The following is a 27,634-nucleotide window of genomic DNA, read 5'->3' on the forward strand; positions in this document are numbered from 1 at the left end:
TAATGAGGTTATTTTCATAGAAACTCTGAGTGAGGTGAATATTCCCACTTTCCAGCTGAAAAGAATGCTTCATAGTCTATTATGTGTATCCTGATCTCACAGGGAAGTCTATTACAATAAAGTGAAATTTAGATTTTTCTATATTGTAGCAATACATTTTCACAAGGAGTATCTTTTCTGCTTCTTATATCTGTCAACCTGTTTCTCCTTACAATGATTTCAGAGATTGTTCCTGTCAGCTCATCCATAAGTGAACAACATGGTCAATCAGAAACTCTCTTTTCTCCACAAAAGGGTGCTATGTTTTTTCACTTACCAAAAGTCTTAAATTTTGCATTGGAGCAGGTCCTGGGACTTTCCTCCTTAGTTTCAATGTCAATGTCTTTTGAAAGAGTTATGAAAATCATGAAGACTCACAGAGGCTTCCCTGCTATTCACTGGCTGTGATAAGGTCCAGTACATCAATTCAATTGTTACTTGATGACTTCTGATGTTTCCAGTGGTGCTATTAAGTTATCAGAACCAAATCTCTGTCCTGTCACAAAACAAAACTGTTTTCATTGCCACAAAAAGGGATCTTTAATTGACACTTTCACTGGTCTTAGAATAAAAATAATTCACTGACTTGTGAGTTTATAATAGTAAAATTCTATAAATTGCTGGTTATAAGAGGATACATGGATGAGAAGTTCCAATTACTTTCCACTAAGCCAAGTGAGTCAATGAAAAGAAACCTTTCTACTGGAAAATAGGTTACCTGATTATATGCTAACAGAATGTAGAAGCAGACAAATCAGCTTTGTTATGATAAACTAACCTATGGTTATACTGAAGATTTGACACTGCCTGACTAAATCCTGGTCATTTCTCTGTGACAGTGAGGTCAGGACGATGGACTTAAAGCAGTTTCATTGTTAGCCAATGCATCAAACCTAATAGTAACCTAATAATGGCAGTTATTCATGTCACATAGTTTCAGTGCCAGTCTAAATATGGAGAGAATTGTGTTCTTTCACAGAATCATGGAATGATGTGGCCATTTTCATGTGGCCAGCTTCATGTGACCAGTCAAACCGAATCCTGTGTGCAAGAAGTGAACATACCTACCACACTGTGTGTTATTTTCAACTACTAGCAAATCTTTTCTGAGCTTCAGGATTGTGTTAACCAGGCTCTGGTCATTTCCAGACATCAATATCTGTTATTTAGCAAAGGTGAGGATTGTTACCATATTTCAGTCTATCCAGAGGAGCACCTGACCTCTGATGGTATTTTTCCTAGCACTGAGTCATACATCAATATGTAAAACCCCTGACAGCCGCTACAGGCTTTTCACAACAATTTGTTGCTATTTGCTCTTTGTTGAAAAAGAGTGGTAGATTTGGCACTCCAAATTCCTTTCACTTTTCTGTTAAATCTAACAGTAAAAGCCCATGTCTTTGGGGTCCAATTGTTTTTGGGGGTTTTTTAGCTCAGCTGATGGATGTTTAACCAGGCATCATAACAGAGGATAATGAGATGTTGAAAAGGTCTGCTTTAAAATTATGCTGCTGAAGGATTACACTAACTTGACCCATACAATCAAGACCATCTAGGCTGACAGCCCATCATAAGCACTCAAATTCTCGCTCTCCGTCCATGGCATCACATTTTCAGACTGATCAGATCAGTGACCCTCCACCTCCATGGGCATGGAAGTAGCATTAAAAGAGTGTCATTTGTGGTTGCCCTGCAGAGTAAGCTCTGCACATATCTCTCTTCTTAGTCACAGTCTGAGTCTTTCCCACTTTGTGCCTTCACTATGTGCTAGTTCTATCCCTTTCTGAACTTGCCTTTCAGTTGATGATATCTTGGGACAGGAATTATTATAAATTTAATTGACTTTTTGCAGTATTATCCTCCATTCATGCTTGCCACTGTCGTATTTTGTCTCTTTTTCCTTTTAAGTTGTCTCAGCTGCTGCTGTTTTAAATCTTAGGTATTTGTCAAGGGAGCTTCACCTTGGTAATTGCCTGTACCATTAGTCATCATCAGGATTTCTGAAGATCTTCCATTATCCCAAAAAAAAGACAACTAAAACATATCATTGCCTGTGCTAATTTTTTTGCTGCTCACATCATCTGTGGTGACGTTAAACAGATAATCATTCTTTTGTACTGCACTGCTGAGGACATGCTATGAATTTGGCCTTGATCCCTACTAGATTGTCCAGCTGACTTTTTGCAATGATAACACACATTTCATGTTCCTTGTACCTTCTGCCGAGCTCTGATAGCAATATTTGACCTTCCTTTTGTTTTGCTTATTAATAAGAAACAATTTAAAATTCATTAAATTAAATGATTAACTTTGCCTTCAAATAATAGTAATTGAACTTTAGTCTGTATTACCTTAAATCTTCTCACATAGGTTGCTTATTATTATGCCTACTTATTTGCATAAAGTTAATTGGTTGCCTTCTTGGAATTGCCAACAAAGTCAAAAGACCTGCTGAGCAGGCAATTTTAAATTTTTCTTTATCTTTGTTGCCTGTGCTCACTTATGTGTGAGGAAAAATGCAAATATTGGTGTCAGTATATATTGACATGGCAGGGATCAGAGTTTGATCTCTACTGTGATATAAAGCAATTCCTGTTAAAGTAAAATACACAAATTCGGTACTAATAAGCACTGTAACTTCCCTATGAAGGAGACCATCTCATTGCACTGCCCTTGAAACTTGACTTCCAACCAAATCAGCACTGTAGGTGTATAATAAGGTGCCATAATCAGCTTAATCCAGTCTAAACATCCATACTGCCATCAAAAGGGGTGCTTGTGATCTCCTCTGTTCCTGCTGTCTGCAGCATGCCAGACGTGTCTTTGTGACTGCCTCATTTTCTTCTCAGTTTTTCAAAGAACAAGTCTTTTACCTGGATGATCATGTGCTCTTGTCATAACATCATATGAAAGGGATCATAAAGGGCTAAAATACAGTGTCGGTGAGGTGGTCTCTGAGAGAAATTTGGTATGGTATAGGGCCTAGAGCATATGTTTCTGATGTTGGGAAATATAAATATTGTCTACTTCCTCTCATTATTAGGCTGCATGAAAATACAGCCTAAAATAGAAGTCTTTCCTGTGGAAAGCCAAAAGGAAAATGAGAAGTAGAATTTCTTGAAATGTTCTCGTTTAGGAAGAAAAGTATCAGAAATGCACATACTCTATATGGACACAGACAGCAATAGTAGTGAAGCAGAAACCATCAGGAATCAATACTCAGAAATTTTTCATTTCAGCTGAGATGAGTGAAGACCTTTTGATTTTGTAGTTCTTTTGCTTTGCTTCCTTCTCCAATAAAAAAGAGGAAAAATGGAAAGAAGGCACAAAGCAAAAAGATGAGAAAGACTCCAAAACTAGGTAGCTTTCTGTTTGCTTTCATTGGAGCTGAAATCACATCCTTACTCAAAAGAACAGAACTTTCATATTGCTTTGTATCCTTCAGACAGAGATTATTTATTTTAAAGAATAGTTTTTCCTCTCACCTTTTCCTGCATTTGCTCACACAAAGCATCACAGGCAAGAATTGGCTTTTCAATTACTCTTTTTTTTTCCCCAGCCACCTGAGAGTACTGCTGTGTGCCTCTGAAACAGAGTAACCTGTCTCAAGACAGAGGCAGCACACAAAAATCTCCAATTAGGAATTGTTATGGTAAAAATGTGGACTAGTTTTAAAGAGGCATAAAGGCAAGAAAAGTAACTTTATTTTTTAATCTAATGATCCCAAGAAACACTGCAGGAGAGATATGAAGTCACAAGAGATCTTCTGATCAGTACAACTAATCTTTGCTAGTAAACACCTATTTGTGCTCAATCCTTCAGAAAGAATAGCTAATTTCATCCAGTCTGTGTTAAAATTCTTGTGGAGCAAAGCAGCAGCTAAACATCCCCACAGCTTCCACAGAGCAGCAATTTTTTTGTTTTTTTCACAGGATAAAAATAACAGCAACCCCTGGAGTCACTGGTGCTTCTGGTGAAGCTCTTACTAAGGCTACCACAGGGCAACCTTTCAGTCAACTTTGGGCAAAAGCTAATGACTGTGCTCTTAGATCAAAATCCTGCTGCAGTTTACAGCTGTAATGCTCTGTGCTGACTTCAGTGGCTGGCAGACAAATCCCTCCCAGTGACTCACGGAAGTTGACACTGACATCCCTAAAAACATCAGATGTCTTTTCTTGATTTTCGGTTTGGTGATAGACCTCTAACTTCTCAGACAAGGTCTGGAGACTGTGGGATGGCACTGAGGAGTTTAAACTTCCCTCAGAGAAAATTTGTAATGATTTCCAGCCTGTTCTACTTGTCAAAGGAGCAAACTTTGTTTTACAGGCTTCAGGTAGCTGCCTGATATATTTTTCAGAATAGATGTATTTAATGGCAGTATCATTTTAATTTGGCTTATTGGGGGTAAGCAGCTCTGGAGAAAAATTTTCATTTGATCCTGGGTTCAAACAGATTCTTCTTTACCAAGGAATTGCAGTTCCCTTGTGAATGCAAAATCTCATGTTGGTTTTTTTTGCAGCTTTTACAGAATACCATTAGAAATACAATTATGTTCTTTTACAGAATTAAAAGGGAAGAAGAGTTTGAGAATCAGTCCTAGTATCTTTTTTGCTTAGCAGCTTGGTAACTTTCAAATGCTAATTTTCTTTAGAATTTCAATGTTACTTCTGGTTCTGGCAACACATGCCTGTTTCTCTAACAGTGTAAATTATTAGCTGATTCACCAAATTCTTTTAGTCTGTTTTTATAGCATTTTGAAAAATGGTAGGCTGTTGTAGTTCTTTCCAGCATTCATTTCAACTAACACATTCAGAAAACTCCCCAGCCATTTAGGGAAAACCCCACTCTCTTTAACGATGTGATGTGAGGTGGATTTCACTAATTACTGTGTAGAACCTCATGATGCTGGCACTGCTTTTGATGAACAAACCATGCATGGTCTAAATACTCTGTGAATTTCATCAAATGTGTAGCTAAATTGCATGTGAAGTACTGCCTTGTAGGAGGATTGACATAAGGAAATCAGAATGTCTGTAATGTATCCCAGCAGATGTTCTTTAGCCTACTCTTTTATCTATGGTATCAGTTATTTATTGATAGAATATAGAAATAAGAAAGGTATAAATAAAATCACGTTGTTGGTTTTCTAACACCCTGGTACTGAGGTTTTCTCCCCACTTTAAGAAGGGAAAAGGTTTCTTCCCCTATGTTTTGTTTGAAAAGTGACATAGATGGAATATAACAAGATATAACAAGAAACTCTGTCACCCTGTTTTCTTTTTTTTTTTTTTTGAATCAGACCTTTCCTCTGGAAACAATTTAAATGAATAATTAAACTTGTTGCCAAATCAAAATTCTGTTATTTTCCTTGACAAAAATTAAGCCTTATGCTGGGAAAACAAAGCTGGTTTTGAAAGTTTGAATGGGATTCAAGTTTACCTTTCCAGATTTCCTTCTGGCACAGTTCAAAGCTGGACTACATTTCTGTGATATGATGCTTCTTCAAAGGTATTGGAATCAGATTCTTGTATCCCCTTCTGTAGATCCAAATCTTGTACCTGTTTACAACTCCTGTAGCCCAACAGGCCACCAGCTCAGAGGGAACAGAGCACAGGCCATGCAAGTGCTGTGAGGACACCCATGAAAGGGAGATGTAGCCCAGCCAACGATCCCATCCTGCAGGTGGCTTCACAAGGAAGCAAAACACAGAAATAAGCTGTTCTGAAAAAGCCACTATGGATCAGTCAAGAGTTCTGAAATGAAAGTCTTTTGATAATACAGGAATGTTTCACTTTGACTGAAGAAAGTGAAGTATGCAAACATGATCAGACTGAAATGCATTGTAAAGTTCAAAACAAAATTAGCTGAATTTTAAATAAAATTTGTTTGGCATGCCTACAAAGATCTTAAATTCTTTCTAATTGCAAATAAAGTCTGAATAATTATTTAAAAATTAACATAATTAGTTTATATTGAGACTAAAACACTCATTAATAATGAAGAATTGAGACATTGTGATGCAATTTAAATACAAAGCCTCTAAATATCATGATTCATCATTAGTGAGATAAAACCAGCTCTGAAACTTCTTTTTTGTTATGTATCTCTTTCTAGCTAGTAAGTTTCCCAGTCAAATAATGTATAGCAATGTCCCATTTTACTCAGAAACCTATGAAGCTATGCAGATTTGTACTCTGTTCACTTCAAAGATGTGCCTGGCTTTATCATTCTGTCAGCAGAAATTAATTTCTGCCTTAATTTAAGAAGTGTCTTTCTTCACTAATGCACTTACCGTGAACAGAGCATGATGGAATGTGACTCCTTATGACTACCCAAACCATTTTATGACCCTTTACTTAATTTTTAGGCACTGTTCATGTTTGTCCTATCTATGTCCATTCAAGCAGGGGATTTTATTATGACTATTGAATATATATGACTGTGTCTACTTGGTTACTCATCTTATGTGTTTTGTGTGGAAGGACAGTAAAAATTTTAACAAGATCTGATGGCTGCTAAGATCTGTTGAGGTTCAGAGAGCCTGTGGCTCTCCCTACAGAAGGCTGGAACACCTGAAAAGTAGACAGACACAGAAAGAAGATGGCAGAACTAGTCTGAAATCCTAATAGCAGTGCTATCCAGTGAGTCTCAGATCAAACCATACAGGCCAAATCTAGAAGGAAATTCGATTTAGTTATTATTCTGTTTTCCTGATTCACAGAAACAGGAAGCATTAAACCACCCCAAAACAGACCTGCAAGACAGTGCTCAGACTTAAATAAAAATCTATTTTTTTGGCTAATGGGCATATCTCCTTGTTTCTGTTTTCTCTTGAGATCAGTGAGAATGAAGCTCGATGTGTTGAAGTGCTTGTGTTAAAAATATGGCTTTACTGTACACCTCCTAATGCCTCAGTCCTCGTGTTCTGGTTTTGGCTACTCCCAGACAGTCCAAATAAATCAGTGGGACTCATCCAGGGAAGGAGAGTTTGTATTTAGCTTATCAAGTTCTTCCAGAAAGGCCTCTACATTTTTTTTATTCTGCAGAGCATGTGTATGCCTGTGCTTTGGCCACATTCAATTTAATAATTTCTCTAGGAGAAACAAAGTTCTTTCAGGTAATGGTTATTGAGTGTATTTGGACTAATCACATATACATGCAGCAAATATTCCTCAGCTGCAGTGAGAAAACATATGTCAGCTCTATCTAGAATCCACCCAATATGCATATTGCCTCTTTAGTTAAATGTAATCTATGCTTGAACAAATGATGTGTGACATGAGAATATTTTAAACCAGTAAAACTACAAGTGAAAGGGTAAAAATGTTATGTTCCTTTGTGAGATCATAAATCAAATACATAATACATAATGGTCTGTTGTTGATGTAACTTTTTTTTTTTGGTTCAAGTAAACATAGCATTTGTGAATAATGCAGCAGAGGTGACTGCTTATAAAATACTTTGTTGTTTTAACATATATCATTATGTATATAGTGCTGATTAAAAAAAGAATAGGCATTTCCACTACAACTATCCAGTGTTTTTGCGGGGTGGTTGTAAAACCCAATAGTCTGTGATGTGAATCTTTTCCCCAAAGTATACTTTATCCTCAGGGAGCAGTGGAGCAAGAAATATTTATTTTATCTTTCACTGGAAAGTTTTATACTAAATATCTGCTCCATCAGGCTCGTGCAGTTCGGAAGAGGTGCCTGAGAATGTGTGGTATGAAGTGGAAGCCAGGTTTTGTTCTCAGCTCCACCACAACGTGATGTGTGGGGTTTGAATCAGTCTACTGATTTCTGTACCTCCGCTTCCACAGTGGTGTAGACTTCTCACACTTTAAAAATGGGTTTCATTCTTCACAGTGCTTTTATAAAGCACTATTACCTGAATTGGCTCTTACTACTCTCCCAATTCTTCGTGTGTCTGAGCTGTAAGGTATTCCCTACACCTAATTTTACAGCTGCTTGGTGATAGAATATTCATTTTTTCTACAGACAGTGGCAGAAAATATTGGAGCACTTGTCTAAGGTCACATGAGAAGACTGTGGCAGTAGAGGGGTTCCTGTGTATAATTCAGTCACAAACCACTGCACCATCCTTCTAGATATTCCTGATAGTTTTTGACTATGCTAATATATTTGACCAGGTATCTGTAATGGTTAGGACCACATTTTTTTTGTTTTTCATGGCAAGCAGGATGAAACCTTTAATTCAGTTGTGATTCCCGTTACCATCATCTGGCTTTTATTTGTTCAAGATCAAACTACTCTACATGGGGCTAATTTGAAACTATGATTCTAATCCAAGTAAAGTACACTTGTGCTAAAAGTTGTTAATAGAGAGTCGAGTCTGTGCAATGGAATGAATTTAAGGTTTATTTGAGTAAGACTAAATGGAAAGTAACAAAATAAAGTATTTATATGTATATATACAGCACGTTGCTGAAATTAACGTGCATCCATTGCTCTGATACTGTAACATGAAACAGATGTCATAAATGCTGATCTGTTTTGTTTCTTAGTTAGCAAAATATCTGATTTATTCCATATTTCTTCTTAGTTTTGAATTAACAGTGGCTTTTTAAGGGATGAAGGTGGGAGATGTAGTAGGAGAGATTATAATACTTGGTTTTTCCAGATTGGTGGAAATCAAAGAAACTGGAAAGAAAGTCTCTCATAGTGTTGTTTCATTCTGTGGGTATACTTGTATGAAAAATTACCTGAAGATACAATACAAACAAATTTTGTTTTCTGAAAACTGTTCATATTTTAGACTCAAATTCAGAGCTGATGTATAAGACCTCCAAAGTATGGTGTGGTATAAAAATGAAGGTGCTCAAAGAGTTGGAAAATATATTTTTTTCTCTTGAGTAAAAGGTACAAAGAAAGCTATTTTCAAAAGAGTAATACTCATATTACTGATACAGAAGAAAATGTCTTTCTACCAGCCACACCATTATCTCAGTGGGGCTTTGCACTAGAAAAATGTCATTAGCTGTAAAACCAGGAACCAAAAGAACTAGACATAGCATGTTTTGGAGGCCAAGAATTTAACACTTGTGATCTCCTCATTGCACAGAGGAAATGGCAGTGTCTGACCTTGATGATATTTTCAACATTGGAAGTGACAGAGGTCACAATGAGCTGTAATTCTTCTCTGAGTAAGTGGTGATATTTTGGCATTGAATTTGCACCAAAAATAAGGACAAAAAAGCACATATAGAACCTGAAAAAAAACTTAGAGGAAAAAAATTAGACAAAAGTTTTGAGACTGTGAAAATAAAAACATTTGAGGAAAACACCTGAGGTGTATGGCTAATGTAGTACATTGGCAGTGAACTTAGCTCAACCCTTCACTATTTTCAGAGCTGTGCTGCTCTGTTCTAGATGGGACTGTTGCTTAAAGCATCTTAGTTTTACTCAATGAGTTTAGTATTGGTCTCAGCTGCAAGGTAGCCCATTTGTTATTCTTTCCTAATATCCCAAGAGAGGAACTTCCTCAGTTTGTGAATCTGCAATGTTGTATGTTTGAATGATCAAAAGAGACTGAGTTGTCTCACTTTAGTGAATTACTGTTTTCCAGAGAACCACAATGGCTGCAAGTGGCTTGCTTATTTTAGATGCAGGTTCAGGCATGTTTACATATTTCCTCAGTCATTTAAAATTGTCTTTATTTTCTCCTGCAAAAAATGTGTTACAATCATTGTACCTTAATTTAAATAAGGCTTATGGCACTGTTAGCTACAGAAAGAAAATAATCTTTTTTTTCTTAATGAAGATATGAAAATGTAACATCCCACTTTCTATTCAAGTTAAGCACAGAAATTAAGAAAATTTGACCAGTTGTTGTGGCTATGATTTTTAACCATTTATTTACCTTACTAATAATCCATCTTCAATTCCATGGTCTTGTGCCTCATTTAATAATTTCATTCTTATGGAAGTGCAATTTAAATTAAATCCAATTTAAAAATTAAGTTTTTCTAGTCATTCAGAGCAACAAACACGGGAAAGAAGGAAGTACAGAGAGCTAGAACAGAAGTTATTTGGACAATAAAAAACGTCCTTTTCATAGCTAAGATAAATGCTTAATCTTAGTTTTACAAAAACAGAATAATTCTTCAAACTGATATATTTCAAAACATGTCAGGTTTCAGAATATAATATAGTCAAGTAATACTGAAATGTGGCTTGACTCAAATTGAGATAATTACAGACTGTTGCAACAATTTTTCACTTGTTTTGGGAACTGGACTCAGCTGAATGTCTGCAAGGTAAGGAACAAATTAAAAATAAGCTTTTTTTAAGGAATGTTCTTGTTAAAAAATTTAGCAAAATAAGCAGGAAACACGAGAAAGTTTGAAAACAGAGGAGTGACACAGAAAACACCAGCATACTGTGCTGAATTTTTGGATGATTTTTTCCTATCAAAGCAATTAATGACATTAACATGTTGTTTAGGATATTTTCAACACTGTTTTGAATTCCTACCTAAATTAAGGATCATCTTAGACAGCCCAATCATGCACTTGGGAGGGATGACAGGTGGGAACAGGATTTAAATGGATGTAAGTTTATGCGGAAGGGGGTTTTGCTAAACTGGCTATCTTCTTCATCAGACCAGTACCAGCCAGCGAGAGCTACAAGAGAGTGCCCTGCTGGTAAAAACTGTCAGCACAGTTCCCAGCTGCAGGTTGCTGACAGACAATCTTGATTCTCAAACATCTGGGTAACCCTAAATCTTACAGGATTCAGCACAAATAATTTTTTTCCTGATTTTCAGTTTCCAAGCAGCTTATATATCCTTTGTAAGGTTTTGCATTTTTATTTCAGTATCCAAATTCTAAAACTGCTATACTCACCATCTTTGTTTCCTGTAGACTAGAGTCTGCTGCTCTCAGCTCTGTCAGCTCTGGGTTTGATTTGTCTGCAGCAATTACCAGGAAGGTGGTTGCTATAGCTGCACTAATGAAAGGAGCAACCATGTTTCCTTGAAGGCAGTGTAAGCAAGCACAAATAAACAAATGCTTTGTGGTGTTAATAGTGTAAATGAGATATTATTGCAACAGGGAAAGTAAGATATTAACCCTTTTTAGAGGCTTGATAGCTATCAACCTTTCAATTTTCTATGCAAAGCTTAGCTTGAGATGGTATAACTTTTTTGGCAAATACTTGAAGTATTATGAGTTTTATAGGATTTTCTCCTTCCTCTTTATGTGAGTACATTTTCACTGTAGTTGTTCTTGTTACCACATTTTTGGGTGGACCTGGAACAGGTTGCTCAGAGAAGCTGTGGCTGCCCCATCCCTGGAAGTGTTCAAGGCCAGGTTGGATGGACTTTGAGAAACCTGTCTAGGGGAAGGTGTCCCTGCCCATGGCAACAGGGTTGGAATGAGATAATCTTTAAGGTCCCTTCCAACCCAAACCATTCTATGGTTCCATGATTTTTTCCAGTGATAGTCTGTGTCCACAGTTTTGCCAGTTACTGTTACGTCAATGACAGGCACATAGGTGAAGGTCCATGGCCAAAGCCAGGAACATAAGACAGTTTTAATTTAAAAAAATCCTGTTAAGTTGCACTGAACTTTGTCATCTCTGGTTCACTGAATTTAGCTCTAAGTGTGATTCTTTTCTGAGAAGTGACTGTAAAAACTGTATCACACATTGTCGTGTCTGTATTTCAGTGGCTTTGCATCAATTTTGTTCAGGATGTTGTTGGAGTTTTTTTAAACTAGATCTACCAAGGAAGATTTGAAGGTCATGCTGTGTTTAAACTCATGTAACACCAATAGTAATGGCATTTCTGAGAAATGAAATCTCACTCACCCTCAGAGCAAAGCACTTCAGTGTCTAGGACAGTCTGTGCTGTCAGATTTCCTGAAGTGCAAGTAAATCCATGCTACTGCCAAGCTAAAATGGAATCTCTCAAAACAAACTTATGCTACATTTATGAAATAGTCTTACAATATTAGAATTAAGTATTGCATTAAAGTGGAAAACATTGGAAAGGCTGATCATACTAGCTCACCATGGGACATGCTTCCATCACTGTAACAAAATATGGGAATTATTGTGAAGAGTGACTACTGTAAAAATACTAACCATATGTTATTATGTATCTGTAGGTAGAGGGTGTTACTTACTTGAATTATTCAGTGTCCTTTTAATAGATCTCAGTATTTCTGGAAAATGCTGAGCAGTTTTTGCTAATGGCTGCATAATGCTAACTTTTGTCTCGTTACTTGGTTAGGACAGAGATATGTTTCTTTTTGGAGATTGTGGGCACTGGAGGAATTGATCCAAGATGAACTGATGAACAAAATGAAGGCAGCACATTTTAAAGCAAACTTCCTTTTTGCTAGCTATTAAGTATATTTGGTATTTTAAGAGAAAAATTGAATATCACATGGTAAAAAGATGTTTGTTGGACACACGGTAATTTCTTTTCTTGTCTGATTTCTGATTCTGACTCAGCATGCTACAAACTATTTTCCTTTTCTTCTCTCCTTTATTTTGCAGTTAACTTTGACCACTTTCAAATATTGCGGGCTATTGGGAAAGGGAGTTTTGGAAAGGTAAGAATAAACTTATTTTTAACAGTTAAAAGTTTAATAGGGAATACCTTTGTGTTTTTCTGGCTTGATTAAGGTAAAAGAATATAGGTTTTGTAGCCTTTTTCTTCTTAAAGACATCTGACAACCAGTGTGAACTGTCTGACTATTCATTAAAAATATTTCTATTATAATCCATTCACTAAAATTAATTGAGGAAAAATTATTATACTAATTAATTATCCCAAGTGGAGATTAGCAGAATTTAGAAATCTGTCCTGAAAACAAAAATGAATAAAAAGGTAGGAGCGGACTACTTCTTTAGACTGTCCACCAGAGTGATCTTGTTCTTAACTCTCTGAGCTTGTTTGTGTCTTTAAAATAATTGCAGTATTTTAAAGGCACTTTACATAGATTAAATCCTCTTGGGACTGTATAAACTGACATACACTATAATTATGATCATTGAGTAAATGTTTGTTCAATTCCACAGGATTTTCCGAAACAGAGAAGATTAATGGTTTGTTTACACTTGAGTAGACAACCTTTCTTTCCTATAACAGTGATTATAACAAGGTTTTAAATTTTGATATGGGTAAATACAAAGCCACAAAGTCAGAGAAAATCATATTTTAAAAATATTAGAAACCATTCCTCACAGGAATACATCTGAAGGTGAAATATAACTGATACTTGATCAGGTGACTGGTCAAACAACAGCTGTCTAGATCTTGATTTCAGCGATTCCTGAGTATATGCCAGCTCAGTGCTGGTGAGGCACTTCTGTAGTCATGCATTAAGAACACACAAAGGATTTTGCTGGCCTCCAATGCAGAACAATGACTTTAATTTTAGAGAGGCCAGAAATACTTCTTGCAGAACAGCATGGTCCTTCATGGCATGGTCCTTATTCAATTCAGTAATTTTCAAGAGAAACCCTCTTTGAGGTCAATAGAAGAATATGCTGCTTGTGCAAAATGGTACTTAAAAACTCCTTAAAAATCAGGGCAGCAGAGATCTGTGATTGTTTATTATTGCAATATAGAGATGGAATACCATGCCAAACTAAATAAAGGTCCAAGAGTGCAGGTTAAGTACAAGAAAAGAAGTTAAAGATATATCTGAATCATACTAGTCGTCACAAAGGAAGAGCTACTTAGATCAGAGATCAGCATTTTTGGTTTGAATATTTAAAATTGTCTGCTTCTGAATTTACTTGGCAAATTTTTAATATTAAAATAAAACCCATTTCATCAGAATTTCTAACCTATCCTCTTCCAATGTACTTGGAATCTGCACCAGATGATATACCAGGTGTGTGCCAGTGTCTGTCTGCATAGATAATACACCCGGTAGGTCTGCACGTGCCCAGGAGTGCGGGCAACTGCTTGGTGAGTGGTCACACACGTTGTGCCACAGCTTGCCTGTCACTTGCCTTGAACAAAAGAACCACCAGCTCACACAGAAGCTGTGGCTGTGATGGTCCTACGCAGGCTCAGACCTCACCTCCTTTATCTGTCCCTTACTTGGTGAAACCCGAGCTCTCAAAGGACACTTTTGGAGTGAGCCTGTTTGTTTCTAGAAAAAAGAGCATGCTCGTGGTTTTTCTTCTCTCCATACCCATTTCCTACCCTTCTCAAGACTGCTGTGATGTATCTTTTTCTGAAAAATATGCAACAGTGTCTGTGAGATGGCACCTGCTCTTGACATGTCCCTAAGAAGCAGTGGGTACAGAGGCAGCAGCTGAAAGCAGGTGGCCACTTCTCAGAAAAGACACGCACTTAAGATACAAAGCATTTGATACCAAATGGCCTAGGAATTCCTGTAACAGCAAATGGTGCTACTGTGAACTGAAAATGCCAAAAGTGAAGGCGGGGAGCTGATTTCTGAAGCCAGCTAGGGGGACAGATCACAGCTGCTGAAGCTGTGAGGAGGTGAGGTGCTGAGCATCACCTTAAGCTCTGTGCACAAGAGCGAGCTGAGCAGCTCTGCCATATCAGGTACCTCCCGCAGAAATATCCTGCAGAGGCCTAAGGTTGCTGTAGCAACCAGAGTAATTTAAGAAATATTGAGAGAGAGAGAGATGGAGATATTGAACCAAAAGCAATAAAATAAAAAAATAGAGCATGTCTTAAAACACCCTGTTGCTCTCAGAAAACAGAAAAGGCCACAGAGTAGCCATAAAGGAAGCAGGCAGTTTAAGGAAAGCGTGATACTGAACACGGTGTTATATGTTGCAAGATGTTAGAGCAAAACAGACCCCAAGCAGTAAACACCCAACAATAGAGATTAACAGTCTTGCATCATTTTTTGACATTTTCTGCTGCCAGGTACTTCCAGAAGGACAATAATAGGAAAAGTTGCCAGCAATGAGGCTTCTAAATGAACAATAAAGGCAAGACTGACTCAGAGAGACAGACATTTGAAATGGTGACTGATTTACCATGTTGTGCTTTTGGCTATGTTATAATAGGTCATTTTCAAATGGGCTGCTTTCTTTCCCTTGCCCATGGAAGGAAAAACAAGGTGATTTGTCAGAAGCCTATACTCATCTGGGAAAAACAAGGCCTGTTACACCAAGGACTTTCCTGTTGCATTTGACAACTGCAAAATAAGGATTTAAGTTTAGAGGGAACTCATACTCAAAACATGTTCTCTCAGGATTGATCAGGATCTTTACCAATGCAGATTCCCCAAAGCAGGTTCACAAGAACCACACTCATATAAACCTGTAAGAAAATTAGATGTTTTTAGAAATATCACAGAAATATTCACCAGTTTTCCAAATGCCATAGAGAAGAGTGGATCAAAATCAACCAGCAAGCCTTCATAAAGTACGTAGGTTTGTTTCATTTTCCTGTATGCTGTGGAAGGGTGAGGGCCCCTTTGCAAGGGCAGAGACAGTAGAGGCAGAGACATGTGATACTTTAGAAGTGCTCTCTCCTGCTTAATCTGGTTATTTTTTTTCCCATGTTGTTATATGTAGAGCTATCACTCTTCTCAAACAAAATACTGCAAAAAATTATATATTTGAAGATTATCCAATCTGTGCAAAATGAGGACTGAAATACAAGAATTCTCATTGTCCTTTACTGCAACGATAACCATGTAATTGCAGGGTTACTGCTGCAAAATAATTTGTATTCAGGTGTAACAACTAGTTCTCAGAGATATTATAGTACCAATTTTCTTTGAGTTCTCTGTTCGTGGGAGTAGGTATATTGAACAATCTGACCTCCTTAAATTCAAATTATAATTTCAATGTACAAACTCACTCTTGTTTGTCTAAGATGCTGAGACACAAGACTTAGTTCTGATTAATTTGGTTGTATAAAACAGTGACTTCCTGTGATGAAGTAATTGAAATTACAGTGGTGTAAACCAGATGGGAGCCCAGAACCACGTCTGCACTGATTGAGGGTACTTTAGTAAATAATATGCAAAATATTTCAGAAAAAATATGCTACTATCCTAAAAGCAACATAGCACACAACTACAGAGTATTAATATTGTTTGACAATGTAACAACCCATTTTTTAGCTTGAGTTAATATGAAAGGATACTAAGCAGATGCTTCAGCTGCTCCAGATGTCATGCTTTGCTCAGGGGAATCTGGGAATGAATCTCCCTGTTTAAAGGAAATCCCTTGGCAGCATAAAGACAAACTTATGATATCCATTCTCCAGCCTCTTTGTATAAATTTTTCCAGCTCTGCTTGTATGCTAAGACTATGAGAACGATTTTTTCAGAGCACATGGGTAGAACAGACAGGGTAGCAGTATTTCAGGCAAATGCTCAATAGCAGATTCATCAATTCCCACCTGGAGTGTGAAGGATAGATCTGATTTCTGTCTTGTAGTTCTCTGTGTTGGGGTGAGTTCTTCTGCCCAAGCAGTGCCACAACCACTCTGCTGGGCTGTCATTCCTCATGGCAGCTGTAGCTGCCCCATCTCATCTCCTGACATAAGATGCATAATATCATACAGGAGCATGGGTGAGTATGTGCTCCAGCTTCCAGCTCTCCACCTAACAGTGACTTTGTGCAGAGGTTTCTCTGGCTGTGGGGTTTTGTATCTCTCCTCTTTTATGACCTGTCGTGAAACCACATCAGGTGGCAGTCTGAGAGGTCTAAGTACTCATGTGCCAAATTCAGACCAAAATTGAGACTAAGTACACCTTGTTCTTTCCAGACCGTGTACATGGCAGCTATAAGTCTCTTCTAGTGGGAAACGGGAGAAATCTGTGTTTTACAGCAAGTCTGATCTTTCAGCCATCCCCATCTTTTGTTCTGGGAAGAACTTTGTTGAACCTACCCATGGTTGCTCAGCCTATACAGCATCATGCAGATTCCTTCAGCAAACTTTTAGCAAATTCTGCCCCAGTTTTACTCAGCATGACTCTCTCACTTCACTTACAAAACTCTGCAATAGCCTATAGGGCAGTTTGGCACCAACAGCACTGTGTCTGTGTGACCTCTCAATCTCCAGATTAAACCTGATTTGTAGGTTCTCTGTTTTCTGCTTGTGAAATCAGAGGAAATTCAAGAAGGTAGTTTAGAAGTGGACCACAGCACATGTTGCTCCTGAAAAATGAAGCTTAGCCCTACAGCCATAACCTATTGGCTTCCTTCCCCAGGTTTGAGGGGAAATGGCTCCAAGTCGCTCTCTGTTGAAATTTCTTTTAACTTGATAGGTTTTAAGGCAGCTCACTGTTACGTTCTAACAGAAATAACAAAAGACACCACCCTGTGATAACAACTAAGAAATGTTAACAAAACCTCTTTAGAAAGGGAATATTTTCACAAGAGATTTCTAAAAATAGCACTATGCTATTCCAGAGAAAAGTAACAGGGATTCATAATGCTTGCCTATAAACAGGTACTACACAGATGCCTGTATCCAAACCAGTAATCTGCAGTCTCTTTAGGGCACATTAGAAGGGAAACCCTCCCAGGTACAGAGATAGTCCCCTGTACCTGTTTACCTCTGTACCTTATGGGGAGATGGATGTTCCTGTCCCTCTCTGCTGACTGTGAAGCTGGATAGTTGTTGAGTTCACAACCCATATTTGCTCTGAATCATCATACTGTCTGGGCTTTGGTAAATGATATTCACAGGAAAATGGAAAGATAATGTGAGTGTGACAGGCTTCCATACGGATACATGTAAATAAGGCAGCTCTGCACAGACTTTCATCATAATGAATCATCACAGAATTTTTTTGTTGAGGTGCCAGAGCACCTGTTTATCCCTATTTTAAAATTGCTCCTTTGGAACAAAAAAAAAAAAACCCGCAACTTAAACATTTCCATTAAGACCGCACATGTGAGAAGACCTCGAGGGCTTTTCCTTCCTTTCTTGCATTAGTGGAAAGTTTCAATCCATTGATGTTCTGCTCAGGAGAAGAGCTGACATCCAGCAGGTAGAAGTGCCAGGGAGGATCTCCACTATGATCCAGTGCTGTCATAGCAATGTCAGGCATTTTTCACAATAACATCAAAATGGATGCAGGTCGTGTTTCCTGATTTTTAGTAGGAAGTAGTTTTATCATATTAATGAAAATCCTATTGATTTTGTAACCATGCTAAAAGATTTGTGTAGGTACACATTGCTAGAAAATGTTTACTATCATTCTGCCTTGAAACTGTGTGTTAGGCAAGCTTCTACCAACAACAGAAGGTCTGTTTCAGCTGTGCTGAACACCCTTGTCTTTACTGCCAGGTAAGAGAAGTGAATGCCTTCTGGAGTCACAGTAGTGTTTCAAAATCTGTTTACATTACGTATGTAGGTGCTGCATGTGATCTTGGTTTGCCACATCGGTCAAATATGTAATTTTCAGGTGGGTAAAACCCCATTCTCTCAGCAGTCTCTCTAGACAACCCTTCAGTAGGGAGGTTTTTACTGTAATGGAACAGGAGACTTCTGCAAACACCTAACTCTTGGCCAAGTTGTACATGAAAATCATGATGCAAACTAATGTACGTGACTGAACTCCTGGACTTAAGTTCTGAGCTAAAATCCCCAAATGTTGTACTTTATAATGTACTCACTAAAATGGAGTCTCCATATATTCTAAGACAGGATGTCAGGATTTGCCCCTAAAAATATTGCTTAGGCTTTTGAAGAACCTGTGGGAGCTTGAAAAATTCATTTCCGTCCCTTCTTTTCCCACTCAGTTTCAGCTCGATCCCAGTTGCTACTTTTTCTTCCTCCAAAAGGCCAAACACAAATCCCCATTGTTCCACAGGCAGGGTTCTTTCCATATAAATGTGAACCTTTAGTTATCTTAAGGGCATCAACAATATTCAGATTTTTCATAATAGTCCAAGGTGAAAAATGAAACAAAACTTCAGTACTCACCATTGTGCAAAACTGATGGGCTCAAAACAAAATGTTACCATCCATGTTTTCCTTAATAGCAGAACATCTCCTGATATTAGGAAAGGTAATTGGAAACTCTGCTTAATCATGCCTTATCATTATAGGTTAAAGGTACTCTATTAACTCTGCTGTTTGGAGTAGATTTGAGCTCAAGGACACATTTTATGAAAATAGAGTTTCAGAGAAATATATGTGGTTTGGCTTCACTGGCCCTGTTCTTCCCAATATCAGCTGTGGGAAGTTGCCTTAGTTACTCCTGATTGTTTCTAAATATTGAGTTCATAAATTCCTTAAAATACAACTCAGACATAAAGGATTTCTTTTTGGCTGTCACCACGTTGTAATCTGATCTCTGAGCACAAATTTCAAGAGTGCATAGTATAATTTTTTTGTGTGTATATGGGAGCATGTATGTGTATGTGTGTACGTGCATAAATATACAAATAAAAAAATAGCTCCCACACCAAGTGAATCCAGAATACCTTTGAACTTAGACACTACAGACCTGTGATACCTAAGCCAGATGTTTTCAGTACATTCAGAATAATTGTCTATTTCTGTGTTGCCAAAAATTGTACTTAACCTGATGCTTAGTTGTGGTGCTTGTGACACTCTCCAGCTTCATTCTCAAGGTAAACTACCATGACAAAAAACAATCTAGACTTCCCATGGGAGTTCTCTTGACTAAGGTTTTCTTCATGCATTTACATTATTTGACTTCTTTCAAAAAAAAAAAAAGGAAGATAAAGTAAAATCAATAAAATCATAGAAGTTTACTGCCAGAGAGTAAATCATTGTAATGGTCTCTCATGAATTCAGAAATATTATGATGAATATCTGTATAAAAATTCTTTTTATTTTCAACAATAATTAAGGGAGCATAATTCTGATATTTAGATGAAATATTGAGCCTCAGGAACACAGGCAAGGTTTATGATGCAGTAATCAAGATGTGAGTATTGACTTGTGGGAATGAGGACAATGATTGTGCATTTTCCTAGGCAGGAGGCAATAATTTCTCTGACTAATGAAATAGCATGTGATTTCAGCCATTGGCATATACTTCTCTCAGCTTTACCATGTAACTTTTGAAAATTAGACACTTTTCTGGGTCCCCATTTGTTCTTATGCAGGGTTGGGTTGGTTTTTTGTTAATTTTTAATCTATTACAAAGAATCCTGCAGAGCTGTGAAGTGAACTTACAAAGGTGTTACTCAGTTGTAGTATCCAGATCTGAATTAGTGAAATATCATTAAAGAATCCTTTTATTCAAAGTCACAATTGAATTCACTTTCTTAAGGTGTCAAAATTTTTCTTTTACTTTGCTGCCAATTAGGTGTGCATTGTACAGAAGAGAGACACCAAGAAAATGTATGCCATGAAGTATATGAATAAACAGAAGTGCATTGAGAGAGATGAAGTTCGCAATGTTTTCCGGGAGCTACAGATAATGCAAGGCCTGGAACATCCCTTCCTAGTCAATCTGTGGTAAGAAAATCTTTAAAATGCTTTCAAGGATCTCTCATTTTCTCCTTGTTGCTGAATCAGTTCAGATTATGGAAGGCTGGAAAGCTGAAAAGAACAAAAGATCTTTGGTGACCTCCTTTGTTAAAGGTATTGAGGTTTCACAGAGAATTTTTTTTTGTCATTAATATTTTAAGGTGTCTTTTTTAATTGGAATATTTAAGCCTCATATTCATCTGTTCATTTCTGGTTTGGTTTCTCTCCAAACTGTTACAGCAGTGTGTGGAAATGTGTTGTCCTGTCCAGCTTCATCATTTATTGGTGATAATACCTGGATTAAACATCTTTCATAAAGCCGTGGAATATCAAAACCAATAATTCATTTAATTTTTTTTTCTTGAGTTGATTCAGAGAAAAGTCAAAACTCAGTTACTTTCTAAAAATTACTGACACAGGACAGCAGAAAAGTGTCTTTTTGTCCCCTGGAATTTCCCTTATCTTCTCCATGCTAGCCACTGAATCTCTTGGTCACATATGAGTGTGAGAAAATGCTGGTCAAGGAATGCCTAGTGTCAACTATACCCCCAGCTTAAAATATTTGCTGGCTCTTATGTAGTGTGATAATACTTGCTGGTTTTCACAGCAATAGTAGTAATGGGATGCAGAGTTTTCCTCCTTTTCTAATGACCTATATCATTCCGAAAATAAAAAGGTGGAGGGGACATAAATCATTATGATAATAAAATTGTTTGCTTTGTGAATAGCTTGATTGGCTGAAGATGGTCACAATGCACACTGATCTTGTGCTTTGTGAGTTTTAGCTGCCTTACTTGAGGTCAGTGTTTTGCCCATCCCTTAGCTCACTCCTAGTGCCAGGTTAGCACTTTTCACCTTTTCAATTAAAAGTCAAATTGTGTTCTGTCTTGAGTGAACGCAGCTTTAGTATAATTGCACTCTGTTATAACAGCAAAGCATTTGAACACAAAATTGGTTCCAAAATGACCTAATTATATATATATATACACATATATATATGTGTGTGATCTCCACTTGACATGAATGATCTGAGCTAATCTAATACCCTGTTGAAGGCTTAAAGAAAAAGATATAAACATTGTGACTATAATACAAAACTTTTCCAGTATATTTTCCAAGGTTCCAGCAACCTGTAGTCTTGGGATTTCTTGACCAAAGATATACCATATCTGTGCCTAGGAGCCTGTGGATTTCTCTGTTATGCATTTGTCTACCTTTCCTGAGATCCCACTAACTTTTGTTCTTTATCAGGAGGTATGGAAGTTTCCACTGTGTAACCATACACTGTACCGAAACAGTCATAGGTTAATGTGATCCGAGAGATAAACATAACAGTGTTGAAAGACTGAAGATCAAATATTTATTGTGAAACAAAAACAATGCTAGATTCCCATAACAGAATTATAATAAGATGATAAATATTGTTTCTCTTTTTCTTTTTCCATGCCAAAGATTAAACTTGAAATAAGCAATATTTTAAAATGGTATTAGGCATTATGATGCCTTTTATCCTTCCTGCACTTCTAAGATACTGTCACAGGATCTCAAGACTCAAATGTTATACTATATGTGTATATGAGAAATGCAGAAAATGAAAGAGAAATATAGTACTCTAGAGTTTACAAAACATTTCAGGCATACAGGACACTATTCAAGATGCTTCAGTGCACTAACCATGTTTTATATTTGATGTCTCTAGCTATGGTTATAGTTGACCAATGTATCTACAAGTATTGATCTCTTCACTCTCATGGCTGGTGACAGGACTTGAGGAAACATCATGAAGTTGAGGCAGGGGAGGCTTAGGTTTGATATCAGGAAAGGGTTCTTCAACCACAGGGTGTTTGGACACTGGAACAGGCTCCCCAGGGAAGTGGTCACAGCACCAAGCCTGACAGAGTTCCAGAAGCATTTGGACACTGCTCTCAGGCCCGTGGTGTGATTCTTGGGGTGTCCTGTGCAGGGCCAGGAGTTGGACCCGATGATCCCTCTGGGTCCCTTCCAACTCAGGATATTCTGTGACTCTATGATTCTGTATGAGGCTCTACTGACATTCAGGGACTTGGACTAACACTATCAGAACTGTAGAAATTTTTCCAAAAAATAATTTCATTGACCCTTATTATTTTCACCTCAAGTGTTCACCTCAAACACTGCACATTTAAATGTTTGGTGATTCAAAGCCCTGACTCCAGTGTGAGCTACTGAGCTGCTGGAGAACCTGTATTTCACCCTGGGATAGCAAAGGGAAATCTTGAGCCTGAGCCTTCCCAAAATTAATCTAGTCTACCCCAAATAGGTCTTTCCTTGCATCAGGCTCATAATATGTTTCTATAAATATTAGCTTTGAACAATCCTAAATGAATTTAGAATAACTTCTGATATATTTCTGGAGTGTCTACACTTGCAGGCTACAGTAGCATGTTCCAGACTTCTGACTTCTCTGTCTCAAATTTCACCTGAATTTCAAGAACATTCTATGCATTATCTTCAAATAATGACTTTTGTAATTGAACTGCAACAAGGGCAAATCACAAAAACAGTAAGTGATCCGTGAATAATGGTCACATCTGTTCTGTTAACACTAAGTCATATGAAGCTTTTAAACATACGAATTGTATTTCATTTATTTAATATTTGAAACTACATTTCAAATGTAGTTTGAGAAAAGGAAAAATGCAAGTATGAATGGAATAGTCCTTAAATATGATATTCCCAGAAATAATGTCTTAAAATAACATTTTCATTGATTGTTGGTGAACTAGCATCCTGTTTAATGTATTTTTACTTGCAATTTAGATGCAATAATGATTTGCACCAAATACGTTTACATCGTAGTTATAACTTGTATTAGGTGATTAACACAAATCCATGAGTTTTCCTCTTATGAGTCAATTCGTGACGTACTAATGGGAGGAAACAGTTGAATCTGCATTTCTTCTGTAGTAATTGCAGCTAGATTAGTTTCAGAGTTAGATTTTGTTGTTTGTTTTGTTAATTGCACTGTAAATGTACAAACGGACTCTAACAGGAGCTACTAACCCTGTATTGTTTCAGGAACTGGAATAGTAATTTAACAAAAACCAGTTATGTCCTGCTGTATGGGGAATAACACAGCTGCAGTTTGTTTAAATGACAAGGTTCTTCTGGCCTGCTGGCTTTCCAGCCTCTATCACACTCTCTCAGGGCTCATATCAGTTTTCAGTAATCCTGTCTAAGGTATGATTTGGTAACTAAAATCCAGAAATCAAAATACTTTTATTTTTCCTAAAGTATCCTGTAGGAACAATTTCAGTGTCCTTTTTTTTTTTTTTTTTTTTTTTTTTGCATTGGGCTGAGTTGAAATTAAGAAAAGTTGAATCTTTCAATTCAAAATATCAAATCCTAAATCAAAGTTGAAAAGTATATTTGGAGGAAATTCTGTCATGGTAACTTTAGCATGTGTTTGTGGGACTGTCCCTGACAAGAACAGCTGATTTTCAAAAGTTTATCATCTGGTCTTCAAAATAAAATTAAAATAGTAATAGATCTCCCAACAACTCCTTGAACAAAAGGGAATACTAACCAAGCATGTTAATCTTTGTTTGAGAAATTACATCATCAAAAATAAAAGTTGGCAATTCAAGAAACAAACGTGAATACTGGAAAGTCCTTTAGTTTTTCATGATAACTGAAGAAAGTAATGAGATGTGTGCATACAATCTGCCATCAGTTAAATTCTTGTGGAGAGAAAAAGAAGAGGAAAGAGGGTGAACATTCTGTGGTGGGTAGTTCTGCTGGATCTATCAGTAACCACAGCTTACACGAGAATACAGAGCAGCTCATATAAAAAAATGGGTAGCATCTCAACTCTCAAAGATCTCTATTAAAAAGCTTTTTGAGGCTCATGCATCTTCTCTGAGCTTTATTAAATTTAACTTCACAATCTCAACCTATAAATCACATTATTTGAAGTATGAACTGTCTTTCATAACATCTGACACAGAAAGGAATTATTCTTCTGTAAATGCTCATAAAGGCTTGGAGGATAACAGTGTTTTTCTGGAAGGGTTTGGGGTTGATTTATAACCTTCATTTTAGAAATGAAATTGAATGAATGCTTAAAGCCAGTTTTATCACCATTAGAGGCATTTCTGATAATAGAGATTCCTTCTTAAAATAAAATTCAGTCTGTTTTTTATCAGAACTTTTTTTGGCCTGGGTATTTCAAGCATAGATGAATGGGCTGTGGAAATGTCAGCTGCCAACTTGGTCCCACCTTGAGACTGTTCCTCTCTAATATTCAGCATTTTATCCATGTTCATCCTTCCCCAGATACCTGAGTGTCCCCTGGGCAAGATGAGTGGTGTTCCTGAATGTATTCATATTTTAAATACATTTCTTACAATGTGCATTAGGACTGAGCCAAGAGCCAGGTTACTTGCCACATACCAGTGCAGGTAGGTTTGGTATTATGTGACTTGCCCTCAAACACGAGGAGATGTTTGAAGCATCTACTCTGAAAGCTCTGAAAACAACATGGCTTACTACAAAAGACAGAATTTTTTTTGCAAAAAAAAAATAATGTATCAAAGTGGTTTCTATGCTGATGTAGAACTGAAAAAACTGAAAAAAATTGGACCATTTCTCAAAAGTTTTGAAACATTGAAGTAATCTTATTTTTAATAGCCTTGCTAAATTTTTTTAACTTGTCAGAACATTTTCTAAAGCAGCAGAGGGAGAAGGATAACCATTTACTTTTTTCAGCTTATAGGTCATTTTCCTAGTATAGACAAAACAATATGTTTGATTTATTTAACAAGCCATGAAGAAGTGTTAGCTGCATTCTTAGAGTGGCTGTATACTGCGATGTATTTTTCTTTTGACTCATCAGTCTGCAGAAACTGCATGTATGCCACGACAGACCCACAAAAGTTCATTACTGTTACCAGCTACAGTAAAGCCAAGTTTGAAATGAGTGAAAAGTGAAGAACACACATTGCAGCAAAAATGTTCATGCATTTCTGAATTCATCTAATACCCCAACGTGCCTTCAAAAGAAAGAGAAGGTAAAAAAGAGGAAAAAAAAGGATTCTGGAGACAAGACATTATTTGTTCAGTCTCAAGGGTTGGATGGGTTCCTTAATGTACACACGTTTACAGATGTGTAACTGGAAATTAACACTTCCCTGTGAAGGTGCTCTTTCTAGAATATTTTGGGAACAATGTCACCTTGGACTGCACCATAGCATGGCTTTGCTCCTCAGGTTGGCATCAAAAATGTACATAAATCTACAAACTTAGGGAAGCAAGAACACCTGACCAAGTGTTTTACTGCTGGGTGGAGATGAAAATGACCAACCAAGGAGCACCAATTACCTATCAGAGGCAACAAAAGGAGGTAGTTTAGGTCAGTCTCAGGTGAGCTTGCTTAGTGGCTGTGGTCTTGTGGCTGCTTAACTTGCCTTGATATAGGAAGCCTAATCTGGAATGAAGAGATTTTATGGGGGGATTCAAAATTTCTTTTCTGACATGTGGTGTGACTGGCTTTCTGAGCTTCATGAGACACCACAATAAAGGCTGTGAGTAAAGTTCATGATCTAACAGAAAAATTGTTTTATGTTTCTGGAAGGGAGCAGTGGGGTTGTGTTTCCTGCTAGGACACAGGCTGGGTGTTTGCTACTGTCCTGACAGCCCTGTGCTGAAAAGGAAAGGTAACCTGCACTGATGTCTGTCTTCATAGTATGTGGTGGATCCCAAAAAGGTAACGAAACCATCCTGACACAGATTCAGTTTTCCTGGAGAGTAATGAAGGTGCTCAATGCTCTTCACTCTCTTTGGTTATACCCAGCTGCTCCAAGTCTGGTTTATGTGGAGCAAAACTATGGTGTTGTCCTCATTGGCTATGCCTATACCAGTAACTTAGAACTAGGTATCCTTTCTGGGCTCTCAAACCCAGTATTTCATGTTGCAAAATGTTTCTATGCCTGCTCTCAACCTTGCTGTGGGCTGGGGCATGAGCATCGTCCCAGAGGAGCCCCAGGTGCAGCCAGATTGCTCCCAGTGGGTAGGCAGCTTGCAAACCCACATCTCCCTGGGTTTGTGAGCTGACCAGGCAGAGGCATTTTTGTGCCATTTGGTCTTAGTGCATTTGGACAACAGTCACTGACATGTTTATTGATGCAACATGTGTTTCTTTAGTGAATTTAGCTGAGGTCATGAATGCCAGGCCATGTAATCCTGGTCAATTTCAGGTATCTGACAGTGTCGAAGTTTCTATTCCAGCCAAGAAGAGATTGTAAATCAAGGGAGAAAGATATATTTAGCATCTTGTACAGATCTTAGACAGGTGAATTATTTTTGCTATAGACAAAGCAAAGGGTGAGTACTTTCCTCAATAGCTAGATCAATTCTTCACTGCATTAATGTAAATCTGAAATAGGCAAAGATACTGAAAAAGACTGAAAACATTTTCTGTTCTTTAGAGCCTTAGAAGAGATAATGATGGAAAAAGGGCAGGGAAAGGTGATGAGGCAGCAAGAAGGGTAAGATAATTGGAAGAAGAGAGTATGGAAAAGATTTGACTTGAGTTGTAAATGTTCAGGATATTATTTCTAGCTGTGGAATTTACATCGGACTCAACAGTGCCAGCTGGCAACCTCTGGGTGTTTGTGCTAAATCAATGTTAGCTGTAACATCATCATCAACTGATGAATGTGTGATCCAACAGTTATTTATTTTTTGTGCTGATTTTAATACCCTAAGATAATAATTAACAGTATTGGGACACCGTCTGGATAAATTTTGTTCTGGTGACTAATTATTTCCTGTGAGAAATCGCTGTCACCTTGAAATATATATCTTTGGGCTCAACTTTAATACATTCCTCTTAAAAGCAGGAATTGGCCTTTGGCATAGTTTAAGTTTTGATCTTTTTTGCATTAGAAACTGCTGCACAAGATATTTCATCTCCTGTGTGTCTCGCTGCATGCTGAGACCCCTTAGGAGCGTCTGGATCATTCTTACTGAGACACACACTTTATTTGCTGACCCCATTAAACTTTTCTCACAGAAAGCTTTCACTGCAAGAGGAGTCCTACTATAAATATTGATAAAAATCAAACTTCTGGGAAAAATAATCTCATCTGTTTTAAAAATTTTCATTTCCAGTCATGTTTCTCTT

The 27,634-nt window shown here is 37.4% G+C and overlaps 1 protein-coding gene across 1 annotated transcript in view; it reads left to right on the top strand.

The window, feature by feature from the left end:
- STK32B (serine/threonine kinase 32B) overlaps nucleotides 1–27,634 on the top strand; it is a 160,145-nt gene that overhangs the window by 15,797 nt on the left and 116,714 nt on the right. Inside the window, exons 2-3 of the mRNA XM_069012221.1 lie at nucleotides 12,561–12,616; nucleotides 20,309–20,460. Coding sequence (XP_068868322.1) covers nucleotides 12,561–12,616; nucleotides 20,309–20,460 — 208 coding nt within the window. The remainder of the gene's footprint in view (nucleotides 1–12,560; nucleotides 12,617–20,308; nucleotides 20,461–27,634) is intronic.

This window comes from Aphelocoma coerulescens, chromosome 4 (assembly GCF_041296385.1).
Source record: "Aphelocoma coerulescens isolate FSJ_1873_10779 chromosome 4, UR_Acoe_1.0, whole genome shotgun sequence".
Lineage (NCBI taxonomy): Eukaryota > Metazoa > Chordata > Aves > Passeriformes > Corvidae > Aphelocoma > Aphelocoma coerulescens.